Source organism: Neopsephotus bourkii, unplaced genomic scaffold, assembly GCF_033783945.1.
Source record: "Neopsephotus bourkii isolate Nb327-2 ecotype Australia unplaced genomic scaffold, CSIRO-AGI_Nbou_v1 NB_1778, whole genome shotgun sequence".
NCBI classification, from domain to species: domain Eukaryota; kingdom Metazoa; phylum Chordata; class Aves; order Psittaciformes; family Psittacidae; genus Neopsephotus; species Neopsephotus bourkii.
The window spans coordinates 587,256-601,434 of record NW_026902252.1 but is presented as its reverse complement, the minus strand read 5'-3'; the positions used below and the strand labels follow the sequence as shown (position 1 = coordinate 601,434).

The 14,179-nt window shown below is 50.5% G+C and overlaps 2 protein-coding genes across 8 annotated transcripts in view; one reads left to right on the top strand and one right to left on the bottom strand.

The window, feature by feature from the left end:
- The window catches only part of SVBP (small vasohibin binding protein), a 152,963-nt gene that overhangs the window by 138,004 nt on the left and 780 nt on the right, over nucleotides 1-14,179 (bottom strand). The window lies entirely within an intron of this gene.
- PPIH (peptidylprolyl isomerase H) lies at nucleotides 1,347-10,864 on the top strand. Of its 7 annotated transcripts, none has more exons than XM_061379571.1 (10): nucleotides 1,347-1,462; nucleotides 1,926-1,990; nucleotides 2,897-2,920; nucleotides 3,392-3,436; nucleotides 3,847-3,889; nucleotides 5,865-5,957; nucleotides 6,975-7,062; nucleotides 8,441-8,481; nucleotides 9,700-9,789; nucleotides 10,624-10,864. In XM_061379571.1, exons 1-9 carry the CDS (start codon nucleotides 1,397-1,399, stop codon nucleotides 9,766-9,768), a joined length of 534 nt encoding a protein of 177 aa, XP_061235555.1. In that variant the 5' UTR covers nucleotides 1,347-1,396; the 3' UTR covers nucleotides 9,769-9,789; nucleotides 10,624-10,864. The 7 variants fall into 7 exon arrangements, 4 of the variants coding, with proteins under 4 accessions (XP_061235555.1, XP_061235556.1, XP_061235554.1 ...); XM_061379572.1 differs by lacking the exon at nucleotides 10,624-10,864 and adding an exon at nucleotides 10,191-10,476; XM_061379570.1 differs by lacking the exon at nucleotides 10,624-10,864 and adding an exon at nucleotides 10,168-10,476.

The window sequence follows — 14,179 nt, the reverse complement described above, 5'->3', positions numbered from 1 at the left end:
GGTTCTGGGGTAGATGAGGACCATCCTTGGCTGGAGGAAGAGCATTGGAGCCTTAATGCAAGCAATGGCTTCAAGAGAGGACGTTTGCTTTCAGCTTCCCACTGGATTCGCTGAGCATCCCGAAGGGCACACAGCACCCAAAGCCTGAAGGAGAAGCCGAAAGCCAAGACTCAGCCTTTTGCTTATCCCCCTGTCAGCCTTCTGAGCTCGGGTACTTAAATGTAGCTTCGCCTGGAGACACCACAGCCTCCCAGCGGCAGGAGGAGAGGCAGGGGAGCAGCTCTGGGAACTCGTGAACAGGGGAAGATGCACTGGTAAGCTCCTCAAAGGAGAGACAAGTGCCTCAGGGCAGAAGCCTGGGCACTCATTGGAGAGCAAATGCTGCAGCTCCAGAGGTGGTCCAGATGAAAAGGCTGCAGATGTTGTCTGTTTGGACCTTAATAAAGCATTTGCCATTGTTCTCCTGGAGCAACTGGCTGCTTAGGGCCTGGAGAGGTGGAGAGTTCACTGGGTGAAAGTGGCTGCATGGCTGAGCCCAAGGAGTGGTGGTGAATGGTGTCACACCAGGTTGGTGACCGGTCACTAGTGGTGTCCCTCTGGGCTTGGTATTAGGGCTAGTGTTGACACCTTCATTGATGATGATGAGGGGACCAGGGGTACCCTCAGATGACACCAGGTTGGGTGGGAGCGTTGATCTGCTGGAGGGCAGGAGGCTCTGCAGAGGGATCTGGACAGGCTGGATCCATGGGATGTGCCAATGGGATGAGGTTCAAGAAGGCTCAGTGCTGGATCCTGCACTTGGGCCACAACAACCCCCTGCAATGCGCCAGGCTTGGGGAAGAGCAGCTGGAAACTGCTCATGGGAAAGGACGTGGAGGTGCTGATTGATGGAGCTGAACATGAGCAGCTTGTGCCCAGGCAGCCGAGAAGCCCCCAGCATCCTGGCCTGGATCAGCACCAGTGCGGCAGCAGGGCCAGGGCAGGGATTGTGCCCCTGCACTGGGCACTGGTGAGGCTGCACCTCGAATCCTGTGTTCAGCTCTGGGCCCTTCACTACAAGAGAGACCTTGGGGTGCTAGAGCGGGGCCAGAGAAGGGAATGGAGCTGGTGTAGAGGGGGCACAGCCGGGGCCTGGGTGCCCCCGGGGCCGCTCCTGCGGCTGTGGGGATCACGGACAGGCACATCAAGGGGCCTGGGCTTCAGATAAGGGCACTTTAATGCCTGACATAAAGGCCAGCCCTGCTAATAGCACAACAGTAACGCCACAGCACTGCCCTACCGGGTACACCCCACAACAACACCCCGAAACACACAACCGGAGGAGGACCGGAACCCCGCCCCGCCGCTTCCGGCGCCGCTTGTTTCGTCACTTCCGGTTCCGGTGGAGGCGGCCGCCATGGCGCTGCTGGCGTCCAACCCCGGCAACCCGGTGGTGTTCTTCGATGTCACCATCGGCGGGCAGGTGCGGGCCGGGAGCACCGGGAAGGGGACGGGGGCACCGGGGGGGAGCTGTCGGGGAGCACGGAGCGGCGGGGGGGGTGGTGGTACCCGGTGCCCGGCTGGGGGTTGAGTGGAAGCGTAGAGGCTGTGGGGTGCTGGTGATGCGCAGATAGACCCTAGAGCTCGTTGAGGTTGTAAAGCAGGTATGCTTTAAGCTGGTCTTCACTGGAACTAAGTGCTGTTCCTCCCCATTATCAATAGCCGCCTGTTCTGGTACTGCATGGTACAGGTATTTGCAAGCAATGCTTGCTGTTAAACAGGCAAAATCCCTTTATCCCCCCTTATACAACCCCCCTGTACATTGCTCAGCCCTCTGCATCACTAGGGGTGCGTTGGAAGGGTGCAGGGGAGCAGGGCCCTTGGTGTGTTGGGAGGTCCCAGGGCTATGGGGGAATGCAAGCATTGAGCCGGCTGTGTCTCCACAGGAGGTTGGCCGCATGAAGATCGAGCTGTTCGCTGATGTTGTACCCAAAACTGCGGAGAACTTCAGGTGAGGAGCAGCGGTGTTCCTGGGGCTCGGCACCAAGCGGGCAGGGAAGGGGCCTGGGTGCAGGAATGGCTGTGGTGGAAGAGGGACCACGTTTCTGTCCCTGTCCCCCCGCCCCAAACCCCTGTGCCTGCTTTGCTCCTCTGTCTTCCCTCCTTATACCCAGAGGAGCGACTGTGGAACACCCAGATCCCTCTGGCCAGGAGCTGAAGGGCTCTGATCCCTCTGTGCTTCCTTCATGGAGCTCCTGATGCTCAGTGCGTTCAGTACCTCAGTGTCATGGCAGAGGTCTCCTCGCTGGCTGGTTCCCTTGCCACTGACTGAAGAGTGGACTGCTCAGGCAGCCATGGGAGGGATGGAGATACCCTGTTTGCTGTGAGACATGGTGCCTGCTCCACATTCACTGTCTCTTGCAACCCTGGTGTTAAATATCTGATCTCATCCATTACAGAGGGCTCAGAGGCTCTTTGGAAGAGGGAGTGGGGAGAAGTTACTGCTGGTTCCCTTTCACTGGGGATATCCCTGATGCAGTAAGGGGAGTCATAGAATTCCAGACTGGTTTGGATTGAAGGGACCCTAAAGCTCCTCCAGCTCCTACCCCTGCCATGGGCAGGGACCCCTTCCACTGGAGCAGCTTGCTCCAAGCCCCTGTGTCCAACCTGGCCTTGAGCACTGCCAGGGATGGGGCAGCCACAGCTTCTCTGGGCACCCTGTGCCAGCGCCTCAGCACCCTCACAGGGAAGAGCTTCTGCCTAAGAGCTCAGCTCAGTCTCCCCATGGGCAGGTTCAAGCCATTCCCCTTGTCCTGTCCCTGTATGTCCTGTACAGCAGTCAGTGCATGTTTGTTGAATGCATTGCTCTGTCCTCAGAGTTCAGATGTTTCTCACACTCTGCTCTCTTGTTTTCCAGGCAATTTTGTACAGGTGAATTCAGGTAAGTGGCGTAAAGTGGCCTTTTACATGGCATATGTGGAGAAACAGGGCTGGATGAGTAGAAAGAAGGCTCACTTGGAGGTTTTTCTTTGTACATGAGTACAAAACGAAACCTGATGGAACTGTGATGGGCTGAGGCAGTCACAGAGATGGCAGCCTTCCCATTTTGGGCATGACTTTGTGTTCAGGTTGCTCTAAAAAACCTCTGTCTGCAAACCCCACCTCCTTATTGTGCAGATTGCAAAGGGATCCCATGAAATGATGATGTGGAAGTTTAGGGAACCAGGTCGTTTAATGTGCACAGCCCACCTGAGATTTCCTTTTGCAGTAGCTCAGAGCCAGGCTGCAGCACTGGGTTGTGTATCAAGGCAGATACTAATGTGTTTGCAACCCTTTGGGACTCTCAGTTCCTGGGAGGGTTTTGTGTTTGGAGATCCAGTAAGTTGCAATGATTCTTTTTATTTCCTTGCAGGAAAGATGGTGTCCCTATAGGTTATAAAGGAAGCACTTTCCACAGGTAATTCATTTGCTTTTATTTAGACATTAAAATAGCAGTTTGAATTAGATGTGGTTTTGAGATGTGTCTCAAGGTATTATTGGTCTGGGAGGCATTTGTAGGTCATGGCTAATACTGTTCTTCTGTAGCTTTGAGGGGCTTGGGTTGCTCTTTGATGTGTACAATAAGATCAATGGTCAGAGAGAACTTTCTGGCATCTGTCACCCAATCACTATTGCTGGTTGAACAGCAACAGGTCCCACATGACCTGATGGTGACCAGTAGTTAACATTTATTGTAGATTTTAGACTGTATCATTCCCAGACCCTGATAGTTTTCATTGTGCTGCTGGGCACAACTCCTTTTTACCACATGCAAAGCTTTTTGAGCCACTTGTGTACTGAGAACTAAGTCTTGTTTTACTTCCTTAGGGTAATAAAGGATTTCATGATTCAAGGAGGGGACTTTGTAAACGTACGTACCCTGTGTTACCTTTGTACTTTCCCTGCATGCTCTAACATGTAACTGTTCTGTGCTCATCAGTGGGTTATGTTGGCTCTCTTGAGTAATGGGAGGTTTCCTCATAGCATTGCTGCCATCTACTGCAACGAGATGTAATGTACTCAAAAGCAAATCTGGAGTCTTGGATGAATCACAGAATAGTTAGGGTTGGAAAGGACCCATACCTTCTCCTTCCTAAACTATTTCCTGTCTAAGAAAGCATGGCAGTACAGCCAGAGGCTTCTCAAACTTGCAAAGGTCTTTTCTTACCTTGTTGTCCTTCCCTCTTCTCCTGTCCTCCCAAGCAAGGTGCCCTGCAAATGTCTATTAGCCTTGTGCAGAGAGTCCCTGAATACAGCACCAAGTATCTTATGCAGGAGATTAAATCAAAATGGCCTTTTTTAGTTAGTGAATTGTCTCTAAATAGGAAAGACTTCTGGTCTGTAGGCCAAGTAGAAATGACTGGTGATCATTCTGGAGTAAGCAGTGTGTATGGGGAAGGCTGGAGGACCACAGGGTCTCTTTGCTGTCCTTAGACCCAGTGAAATGATTCCATTTCTGGAATATTTTTTCAAAATAGGAGGAAGGTGACAAAGCTTTCTTAATACAAAATGTGTAAAACTTGGTTGTATGAAAGCCACTGAGAGAACTGACGGCACAGATGGCACCAGACTTCCAGGTACTCGCTAACTGTGATACTGCTCAAATGTCCCACTGGGCTTTGTTACTGCCTCTGAAGCTCAGCAATAACACAGATAGCACCAGTGTTTGCCATTTATGAATTACACTTGTTACAAAGCCACTTGGGGAGCAAGAATGGTCACATTGACCACTAAGATAGGGTACAGACTGGGGATGTGTTGCTGTTTCAGCTCACAGTTCCGCAGAGAATAGGAGGAAAAGAAGCAAGGATGAGGCAAGCAGAGCAAAAGATGTGGAGCTGCACATGATATGTTACTTTCTTGTTAAGTTTGGCTTAAGAAAGAGCATATACGTAAAGCAGGGAGACAGACTGCAGCAAAGCAGAAGAAATGGTGCTGAAGTGACAAAGAAAGGGAAAATCAACCCAGAAATGGGAATCACTGTCAGGAGAGTAAGTTAAACTGACTGTGCCAGAGATACCTGTTCACACTGCCTCTGCACCCTTCCCTGAAGAGTTCCTCACTGCAGCATCTTTATGGCCAGTTTATTGAAGGCATCACACAGGAGTGTGTGCAACACTGGACCAAAAGGCAGGCTCCTTTCAGCAGTCCCACAGGTTATGTGTCTTATGTGAGCCATGCTGGGGCTTCTGCAAGGTTACAAACTGAGCAGTCAGAGCCTGCATTCTGCAGCTGGTGTGGGCCTTGCTGCTTTAATTTAGCAGTGTCTTGGGATGTGAGTGCTGGGGCTCGTTGTTAAGTACAGGATGTCTGGACATAGTAGAAAGTACAGCAAAAATTAGCAAACCTCTATTTTAGCAACTGCCCTTGCTGCATGGAGATCACTTCCCTGTTCACAGCAGTCACAGAAAAGAAGGTGAAATAAGTAAGCACAGCATCAGCTCACTTTGTCCACACAACCACTTCTGCTTTCCTTATCACCCCAGCCCATGCTTGTCTCCTTTCCTTTTCCATGCCAAGTCCACCTGTGTCTGTACCAAGTAATCTAAACCTTCCATCCCACTCTGGGAGGCTTGGGCTTAATCCTTACCATCACTGTGGGTTTCTGCCAACATACGAATGGCAAATGATGTTCTGTGCAGTTAGAAAGGAGTTCCTCTTCAGAAATGAAACATGGGATGTGTTCACAGCTGGTGCATGTAACTGGCAGGACAACTTCTGTTTTAGGCTGAGTTTAACCTTGTTCTTTTTCTTGGGGATTTTAAATGTAATGTTTAAATTGAATTGTTCTGTAGCAGTTGCTGCAGAACAAAGGCTGTGGCTGACTGGGCACCTCTTTCGTGCAGGGAGACGGCACTGGTGTAGCTAGTATATACAGGGGTCCCTTTGCAGATGAAAACTTCAAGCTGAAACATTCTGCTCCTGGGCTGCTCTCTATGGTGAGTATGACATAATGGCTTCATAAGACTAAAAAGCTTTTGGTACGTTGTGCTCTTTTCCTAAGTGTATAAAGTTATTTGTCAGACAACAGAAATCACCACCACTGGATCCAAGGTCCAAATAGATCTGGGAGGTTCAAAGCAGCAGCAGTGTTACCATGGTATCTTTTATAACATATGCTTCCTGTTCAGCATTGTAGGAAAAACTGCAACCATTGCACCTTGTCTGGTAGGAACAATACCCTGACTTCTGGGATAGAAAGCAAGTGGAGCCAGGGCTTCACAGCAGCTTCTTCCCCACCTCCTCCAACTGCCCTGCCCTTAAAACCACTTGCTTTGGGCATTCACCATTTGGATTAGCTATTCATCCAGTTCAAAACATGGCCTTTTTAGAGGTGTCACGACACAGCTCAGCCACCAGTGTACTGTGGTGTGGGAGGAGGGATCCTCACTGGTGTCACCAGCTTTGTGTTCAAGTGGCATGGCGCTGGAGTCATTCTGCTGAGCCAAACCATGGTGCATCCCAGCTGGATCCTTCCAAAGCTGGTTAACAATAAGGAAAAGTCCAGTGTGACCATATCCTGTGCAGTCCTGCAGCTGCAAAACTTGCCTAGCTGACCTGTCAGCACAGGAACAGGCTGTAATATCTGCCCTGGTTCCTGGCTTTCAGTGTTCCCCAGGACAATACTGCACCCAGTAAGTACTGATCACCAAAGAGTTCAGCCTGTTTTCAGGAGCAAGCTGTAGAGCCCAGATTTCAGTGCAGTCTTATGCTGAGTGTGCCTTTGTAGAATGACAATAAAAGGCTGCTCTGGTCACTGGCATGACCAGACTTGGTGGTTTGGCATGTCCCAGCACAGGGTACCATCCTGCAGATGTCTGTCTTGCTTCCCTTGGTTTGTGTAGCAATAAGCTAGGCCTAGAGCAGCAGCTTTTCTCTATGTGAGATGTATCTGCCTTCAGTTTTGAGAGCTCTTAAATTGTGCCCTTTTTGTGTTTTGCCATTCTCACCCCCAGGCAAACAGTGGTCCCAGTACCAATGGCTGCCAGTTTTTCATTACATGCTCCAAATGTGACTGGTTGGATGGGAAACACGTCGTGTTTGGTGAGTACTCACCATGAGCCTGGAGCTGTGTGTCCTTCCCCCTGCTCTGTGCTGGTGGAGGTGTCTGTACAGGTGCTGAGATGGGTCACTGAGGAAATGAAATGGGATTTTTCCCAGTTTAGCTTTAATCCAGATCAGTTCGTAGAATCATAGAGCAGTTTGGGTTGGAAAGGACCTTAAGCTCATCCAGTTCCAACCCCCTGCCATGGGCAGGGAACCTCACACTAAACCATGGCACCCAAGGCTTCGTCCAACCTGGCCTTGAACACTGCCAGGGATGGAGCATTCACAGCCTCCCTGGGCAACCCATTCCAGTGCCTCAGCACCCTGACAGTAAAGAGCTTCTTCCTTATATCCAATTTAAACTTCCCCAGTTTCAGTTTTAACCCATTACCCCTTGTCCTGTCACTGCAGTCCCTAATGAAGAGTCCATCCCCAGCATCCCTATAGCCCCCCTTCTGATACTGGAAGCTGCTCTGAGGTCTCCACGCAGCTTCTCTTCTCCAGGCTGAACAGCCCCAACTTTCTCAGCCTGTCTTCATATGGGAGCTGCTCCAGTCCCTGAGCATCCTCGTGGCCTCCTCTGGACTTGTTCCAACAGCTCCATGTCCTTTTTATGTTGAGGACACCAGAACTACACACCATGCTCCAAGTGAGGTCTCACAAGAGCAGAGTAAAGGGGCAGGATCACCTCCTTGGACCTGCTGCTCATGCTCCTCTTGATGCAGCCCAGGATACGGTTGCTTTCTGGGCTGCAAGCACACACTGAAGCCAGCTTATGTTCATTTTCTCATCGACCAGCACCCCCAAGTCCTTCTCCGTAGGGCTGCTCTGCTCTCACCTTGGCTCCTTTTGTCACATTACTACACAAATCCTTGTGGCAGTGCAGACGGATAAGTGGAGAGAAACCTTTCCACTGCCAGAGAGCCCTGACCTTTCAGCAGTTTTTATATAGTAATTCCATGAAACCCCAACTGCTGACTGCCCATGTACTGCCACATGAGCTGTGGGATCTCAGCATTTAAGCTGAAGTTCTACTTACTACTACCTCCAATTCTTAAGTAACACTGATATTGTTCATTGATGGTTTTGCATCATTACCAGGGTGGTGTTGATAGAGGGAGTTCATGGTGGTAGTGGGTCTCAAAACCTACATCTGCCACCCCTGCTATGGGGTCTTGATCTGTTTTGAACGTGGAAGATGTGTTAAGAGGGATCGTTCCCTTTGTCAGTTTAGAGATGGGCAGCAAACCCTGAAGTGCCCAATACACTGCACAAGGCTTTCCTTTGGGAACAAAACCACATGTACCTGTGATGAGCTGGGGGGAGCAAAGGGGAAAAATGGCCTTATTGAAGTGAATGAATTTTCTCATTCTAGGTAAAATTGTTGATGGGCTGTTGGTCATGAGAAAAATTGAGGTAAGTTGGCTTCACCTATTTCTCTGTGAATGTCCATGTTGGAAAGTCATGTAGAGGATTAACAAGGGTTGTTCTGTTCTCTCCCACTGCCTGTTTACAGGATATCAGGGAATACCAGTGCTGATAACTGGTATTATTGATTGTCATCGTTCTAGAATAGCAGGAAATCTGTGGAGGCAAAAGCTGTCATAGAGATTGGCTTTAGAAAGGCTCTGCTCTCGTGGCTGCTGGTTGGTCTGTGAGCAGGGATTGTGTTCTGGTGGCTTTATTTGCAATGCTTTGCATTTGTTCGGGAAGCTGAATTAAAAAGCTGTTCCAGCAGCAGCTCAGACAAGAGTGTAAAGCAGATCACTTCTGTGCCATTGCCTGGGATTATTCATTGGGTGCTAACTCATCAGTTCTGCTGATCTGTGATCAGCATGTTTAATAGGAGAAATTCAACCCCTCTTCTGATGGGCTTTCAGGAGTCTGAAGATGCTCAGGGCTGGAGGTTGCTCCCAGTGTTGTGACTGGGTGTCATGGCAGCCAGATGAGTGGATTTAACAAACAGCAGAGAGTTCTGACACCCAGTTTCATGGCACACACCTGGGATAAGGTGCTCAAGGGCCTTTAGGCTAAAGCTAAAAGCAGGGCAAACACAAGAGCTGCTGGGTGCTGAGAAAAGGCCACATATAGGGAGCTCTACAGCATGATACAGTGCATGTGTTGCTAGTTCTCTTCACCAGGAGCACTGGTGGTGTGTCTGCTTTGTGCACTGCTGCAGTGAGGGGCAAGGTAAAGGAAAGGAGACTCATGAAGGAGCAGAGTCCAGCAGAACGAGGGGTTCAGGGGGGCTTCTTGTGACTGGCTCATGTGTAGGTTGACTTTCTGTACAATACAGTTTAGTTTTGCTCATTGGAACTGTAATTAGTAACTGTAAAGACTTAAGTCTCAAGTGACATGATGCTGGCTGTATCTCAGGAGGAGCTCCCCTAGTTTTGCTCTGTTCCTTCCCTCCCATTCAAAGGATCAGGCTGTGGTCTGTATCCCAAACCTCTGCACATCAGCTTATGGCTGATGCCAAAATGCATAACAGCGCTTCCACGTCACACAGAGCTGTGTCCCAACATCCCTGTTCCTGATGTTGTACAGGCATCTCTCAGCCAATTTTCAGGTACCTGTTGCTCGTTGGCTTTGTGCTTTCAGAAGTTTTAAGGTTATATCTTTCTTTATCCCCAGAACGTGCCTACAGGTCCCAATAACAAACCCAAGCTGCCAGTTGTGATCTCTCAGTGTGGGGAAATGTAGAAACAATGGAACAGAAACGTGGTAAGTCTGTGTTCACAGGCACCCAGTGCAGTTGCACTCTGGGCTGCCCTGCTCCTTCCTGTCCTCTTATTTTCACATTCATTGGTGAGAGCTGACTCAGCTCAGTGAAACACCAGAAAGGGCTTCTCTAACTGCTTAGTTATTTGCCAGCTCAACTCCCTGAACTGGCTTCCCTCTGAGCTACACAGACACCAAAGGCAGTGCTGGAGGGATAGGATTTTGCAGCTGCAGTCATGGGGAAGGTGGGGTTGTGGAATGGGGTTAAGCTGCCTTGAAGCCTCCACTTTAGAAACCAGTGGATGAAAGGGAACTGCAGCAGGAATCTGCTGTTGTTACCCAAGGAGTCTTAAGGGGTGAGGGCTTCACTTTGGCCTGCAGGTTGGTGAACTGATCGTTAACAGGAAGCAGAGCAGGCATAGGTCAAGAAGAGAGGAGAAAGAGTGGATTTAAGTCTCCCTGCTCAGTGCAGCCACAGAGCTGCCACCACTGAAGAATCAGGGAATTACCATGTTAGATAGAACCTTCACTCGAAAAAATGCCACGTGCTCATCTGGAGGGAGATGTTTCCAGCATTCACTATGGCTTTACTCTGGTTAAACCAATAGGTTCCAGACAGAGCTGGTGTACAATGTTCTGTTTCCATTTGTCCGCCTACTTTACCATCAAAAACACGAGCATTTGAACAAATCTGTCTACATTTCAATGTGTCAGGCTGCAGCTTGTCAAAAATCTGCTGGATTAGCCTTTTGGTTGCTGATTTTTCCCAATTCCTACAGTTAGGCACTGACAACAGCAAATCCCACAGTTTTTGACCTTCCATTACATGATTCCCAGAGACATCTGGAATTGCCCATGAAGATGCATCTGTGCTTCCATAACAGTCTTACAGATCTGCAGCACTTCAGGCTCTTGGGTGCTCCTCCTGTTCGATGAAGTGGCAACAGGGGATGTAATCATTCCCTCATTTCCCTGGTGCTTCTGGTGACATTTATAGGCTTTTGAAGGCGGGGACAACCTTGTTAATAGGCTTTCTGCAGATGGGCAGACCCGTGCACATGGGTCAGGTCCCCTTTAGGTTTGTTGATGATTTCATTTTGGAGTATGTGATCTATGGCCAACATCCAACTTGACACTAGAAGCTTTTAATTTCTAGGTATGATGCTGGTGCTACCTTGCTTACTTCCCCAGCCAGGCCTTTGGAACTGCCTTTCTGCAGCATGCTGCTTCTCAGCTTCCTGTAGGCAAGAAGGGCATTTGTCTTGCCCAATGTCAAGACAACTGAGTAAGTTACTTGTCAAGATCCTTCCAAACCAGATAGATTTTAAGTTCATATGTAGGTGCATCTGCCTGGTGTGGAGATGCAGGACTTCTCCTGGGTTTTCTAGCTCAGGGTTGACCTGAGCAAGTAGCACTCGCTTGCAAACTGCTGTAGCATCACCCAGTGTCACTGCCCAGTCTTGCTGTTGTAGGATGAGTTGGGAAGGACTGTCCAGCATTTCGGGTCTGTTTCTGCTTTGTTTCAGTGTTCCATCCATCGCTGGTGGTTAGGCCTGTGCTGGCTCCATGCTGTTCCAACTCCAGCCAGTTCCCCACTGCCCCAGTCCTCCCCGCAGCCCAGGTCCAAGCACTTGGCTCTTGATATTCTCCTGAAATTATTTAGTACTTGGCATCTATTTTGTTTTTTTACATTTTGAAGTGTAAATAAAGAGTTTTGTTAAATACGTGTGCAGTGCACATCAGTGAACGTGCTTGGGAACAGGTTCTTCAGGAGAGGAGGGCGATCGCATCTTCAGCAACGAGCGCCATTCCCAGGCTGGTTCAGCAGGGAACACTTACTGCATGTGCTGTTGAGGAGCTTTGCAAATGGGCAAGAAGGGATGGAAGCAGCGTGGCAGAGCATGGCAATGCTGAGCTACACCAGCTGCTTTACTCAGCAGGTAAGGCTGCCTGGCAGAGGATCGTGGCACCTTGGGAATCACCAGAACCTTTCTACATGCAGCCTTACTGAAGCACAAGAAACTGGTGTGGCACAGACACCCCCTGCATCCTGTGTTCAGCTCTGGGGCAACAGCACAAGAAGGACGTGGAACTGTTGGAACCAGTCCAGAGGAGGCCATGGAGATGCTGCGAGGGCTGGAGCAGCTCTGCTCTGGAGCCAGGCTGAGAGAGCTGGGCTGGGGCAGCCTGGAGAAGAGAAGGCTCCTGAAGGGGAGACCTGAGAGCAGCTCCAGTGCCTAAAGGGGCTGCAGGAAAGCTGGAGAGGGGCTTGGGACAAGGGCCTGGAGGGACAGGCCAAGGGGAATGGCTTGAACCTGCCCGAGGGGAGACTGAGCTGAGCTCTTAGGCAGAAGCTCTTCCCTGTGAGGGTGCTGAGGCGCTGGCACAGGGTGCCCAGAGAAGCTGTGGCTGCCCCATCCCTGGCAGTGCTCAAGGCCAGGTTGGACACAGGGGCTTGGAGCAAGCTGCTCCAGTGGAAGGGGTCCCTGCCCATGGCAGGGGTTGGAGCTGGATGAGCTTTAAGGTCCCTTCCAGCACAACCCAGGCTGGATTCTGTGATGACCTGAGTTTGCTGGGCTCTGAGGTGAGTTATGTTGTGAACAAGTGTTTGTAGAACCTCCATGGCACACAGCAGCACTGGGCCATGGGGCTGTTCTGTGCTATGGATGTTACAGACATTCACCTGGGTGCTACAAGGGTGTTGGAGCAGGGCTTTGGGCTGGGAAGCAGAGAATGACTGTGCTGTAGGAGTAGAAACCGGGGCTCCTTATCCTGTGTGGTTACAGTGAGTGTGACTGAGGCAGCAGGTTTGTGGGAAACATGACTTTCTTATCTCAGAAACCAGTGTCATCTATCTGCTGGGGACTCGTGCTCACTTCTCCCACCCTGAGGCATCATCATCCCACCCTCTTGCACCTGCTGAATGCCAAGTGATGAAAGAAACACAAAGCACACCTTCCCTTTCCTCTCCAGCCCCCAAAAGGCTGCAGAGGGCTCTCTCCTGTGAGCTGAGGGTAGAAGATTCCTAATAGGGAAGAGAAACCTGGAGCCAGATGTCAGCTCTGAGGCAGAGGTGACCAAAAAGAGGGAAACTCAGCTGCTCAGGAAACGGGTCCTGATGGCTCTTCCCTGCAGGGCTAAGGTAGGAGCTTGGCTATGGGGGGCTCTGCTGCAGCGTTGTGGGTCTGGCTGTGGGTACCCAGATTCACTAGGCTTCTTCACCAGTGAAACCAGGTTGTTTTTGGGGCCCAGGCTCAGCAGCACTTTCACAGCCTACAGTATGTGTCAGCATAGCAGGGTCACAGAGCTTCCCCAAAGTAATTAGCAGCAGCAAATCCATTACAACCTCTTTGAAAGCTGTTCCAAGAGCTAATTATATCCTGTGAGTGTTTCTCTTTGACGCCTGATGTGCAGAGTTCCAGCTTCCCAGCTGATGGACCTTGCTGTGCCTTAGCTGCTGGGTGAAAGCTTCCTCAAAGACCACGTTTTTGGGTTGAACTCCCCCATGATGAAGTCCCCTTCAGTTATGCTTTACATAGCACATCCTGGAATCTCCTGCTGTAGAGCTGATGATGGATTTGAGATGTGCAGTTTTCTCCTCTGGATTCTCTCACATGGATAGACCATTATAAGAGTGATTTTCCAGTTGATTTCCTGAGCATCATCCAGTTTTGATATCATTCCAGTTTCTTTATCAAGGCAATAATCCTGATGCAGACCCCTTGTGGGATTGTGTTTTAAGGCTCTCCATTAGCTTAGTTGGAGATCCCATTGAAAAGTTACCAGGATGGCTTGGTGAGACATCCATGCTGGTGGTTGTGGTCGCTTGATCTTGGCCCCATCCAAGCCCCTCGCCCAGTGATGATGCAGTGTGGGGAACTGGCATCTGTTCTCCACTGTGGGATGGGAAAACGGGCATTTGATGCGGAGGTGACACTGGAAGGGCTGATCTCAAGGGGATACCCATTGGTTGCAAAGGTGGTGGAGCTCCCAGAGACCTTGGGTGGTTGCTGGTGACCTTTCACTTATCACAGAATCCCAACCTGATTTGGGTTGAAGGGACCTTAAAACTCATCCAGCTCCAACCCCTGCCATGGTCAGGACACCTTCCACTAGAGCACGATAAAGAGGCCAGCTCAGGGGAGGGCGAGCTGCCCCACAGCCTTCCCCCAGCCCTGGGGCTAAGAAGCTCCACTAGGAAGGATGGAATGGGAAGTATGGGAATGAAGGGATGGGAAGGAAAAGGGTAATGAGGACTCTAACGGAGCCCTGCAGCGGGGCTGCAGCCCGGCTCTCCGTTCCTCAGTGACACGGAGAGGCTCGGCCCGGTCCCCGCTGCCGTTAACGGTCGCGGGCTCCTGCCGTCGGTTACGGCCGCTGCGGGCCTCGCGGT

What these genes read in the sequence shown, in the direction of transcription:
- PPIH (XM_061379571.1), top strand. Translation starts at nt 1,397, where the DNA reads ATGGCGCTGCTGGCGTCCAACCCCGGCAACCCGGTGGTGTTCTTCGAT. An exon ending in TTTTGTACAGGTGAATTCAG is followed by an intron (nt 2,921 to 3,391) that starts GTAAGTGGCGTA and finishes ATTTCCTTGCAG; the next exon opens with GAAAGATGGTGTCCCTATAG. An exon ending in TGGTCATGAGAAAAATTGAG is followed by an intron (nt 8,482 to 9,699) that starts GTAAGTTGGCTT and finishes CTTTATCCCCAG; the next exon opens with AACGTGCCTACAGGTCCCAA.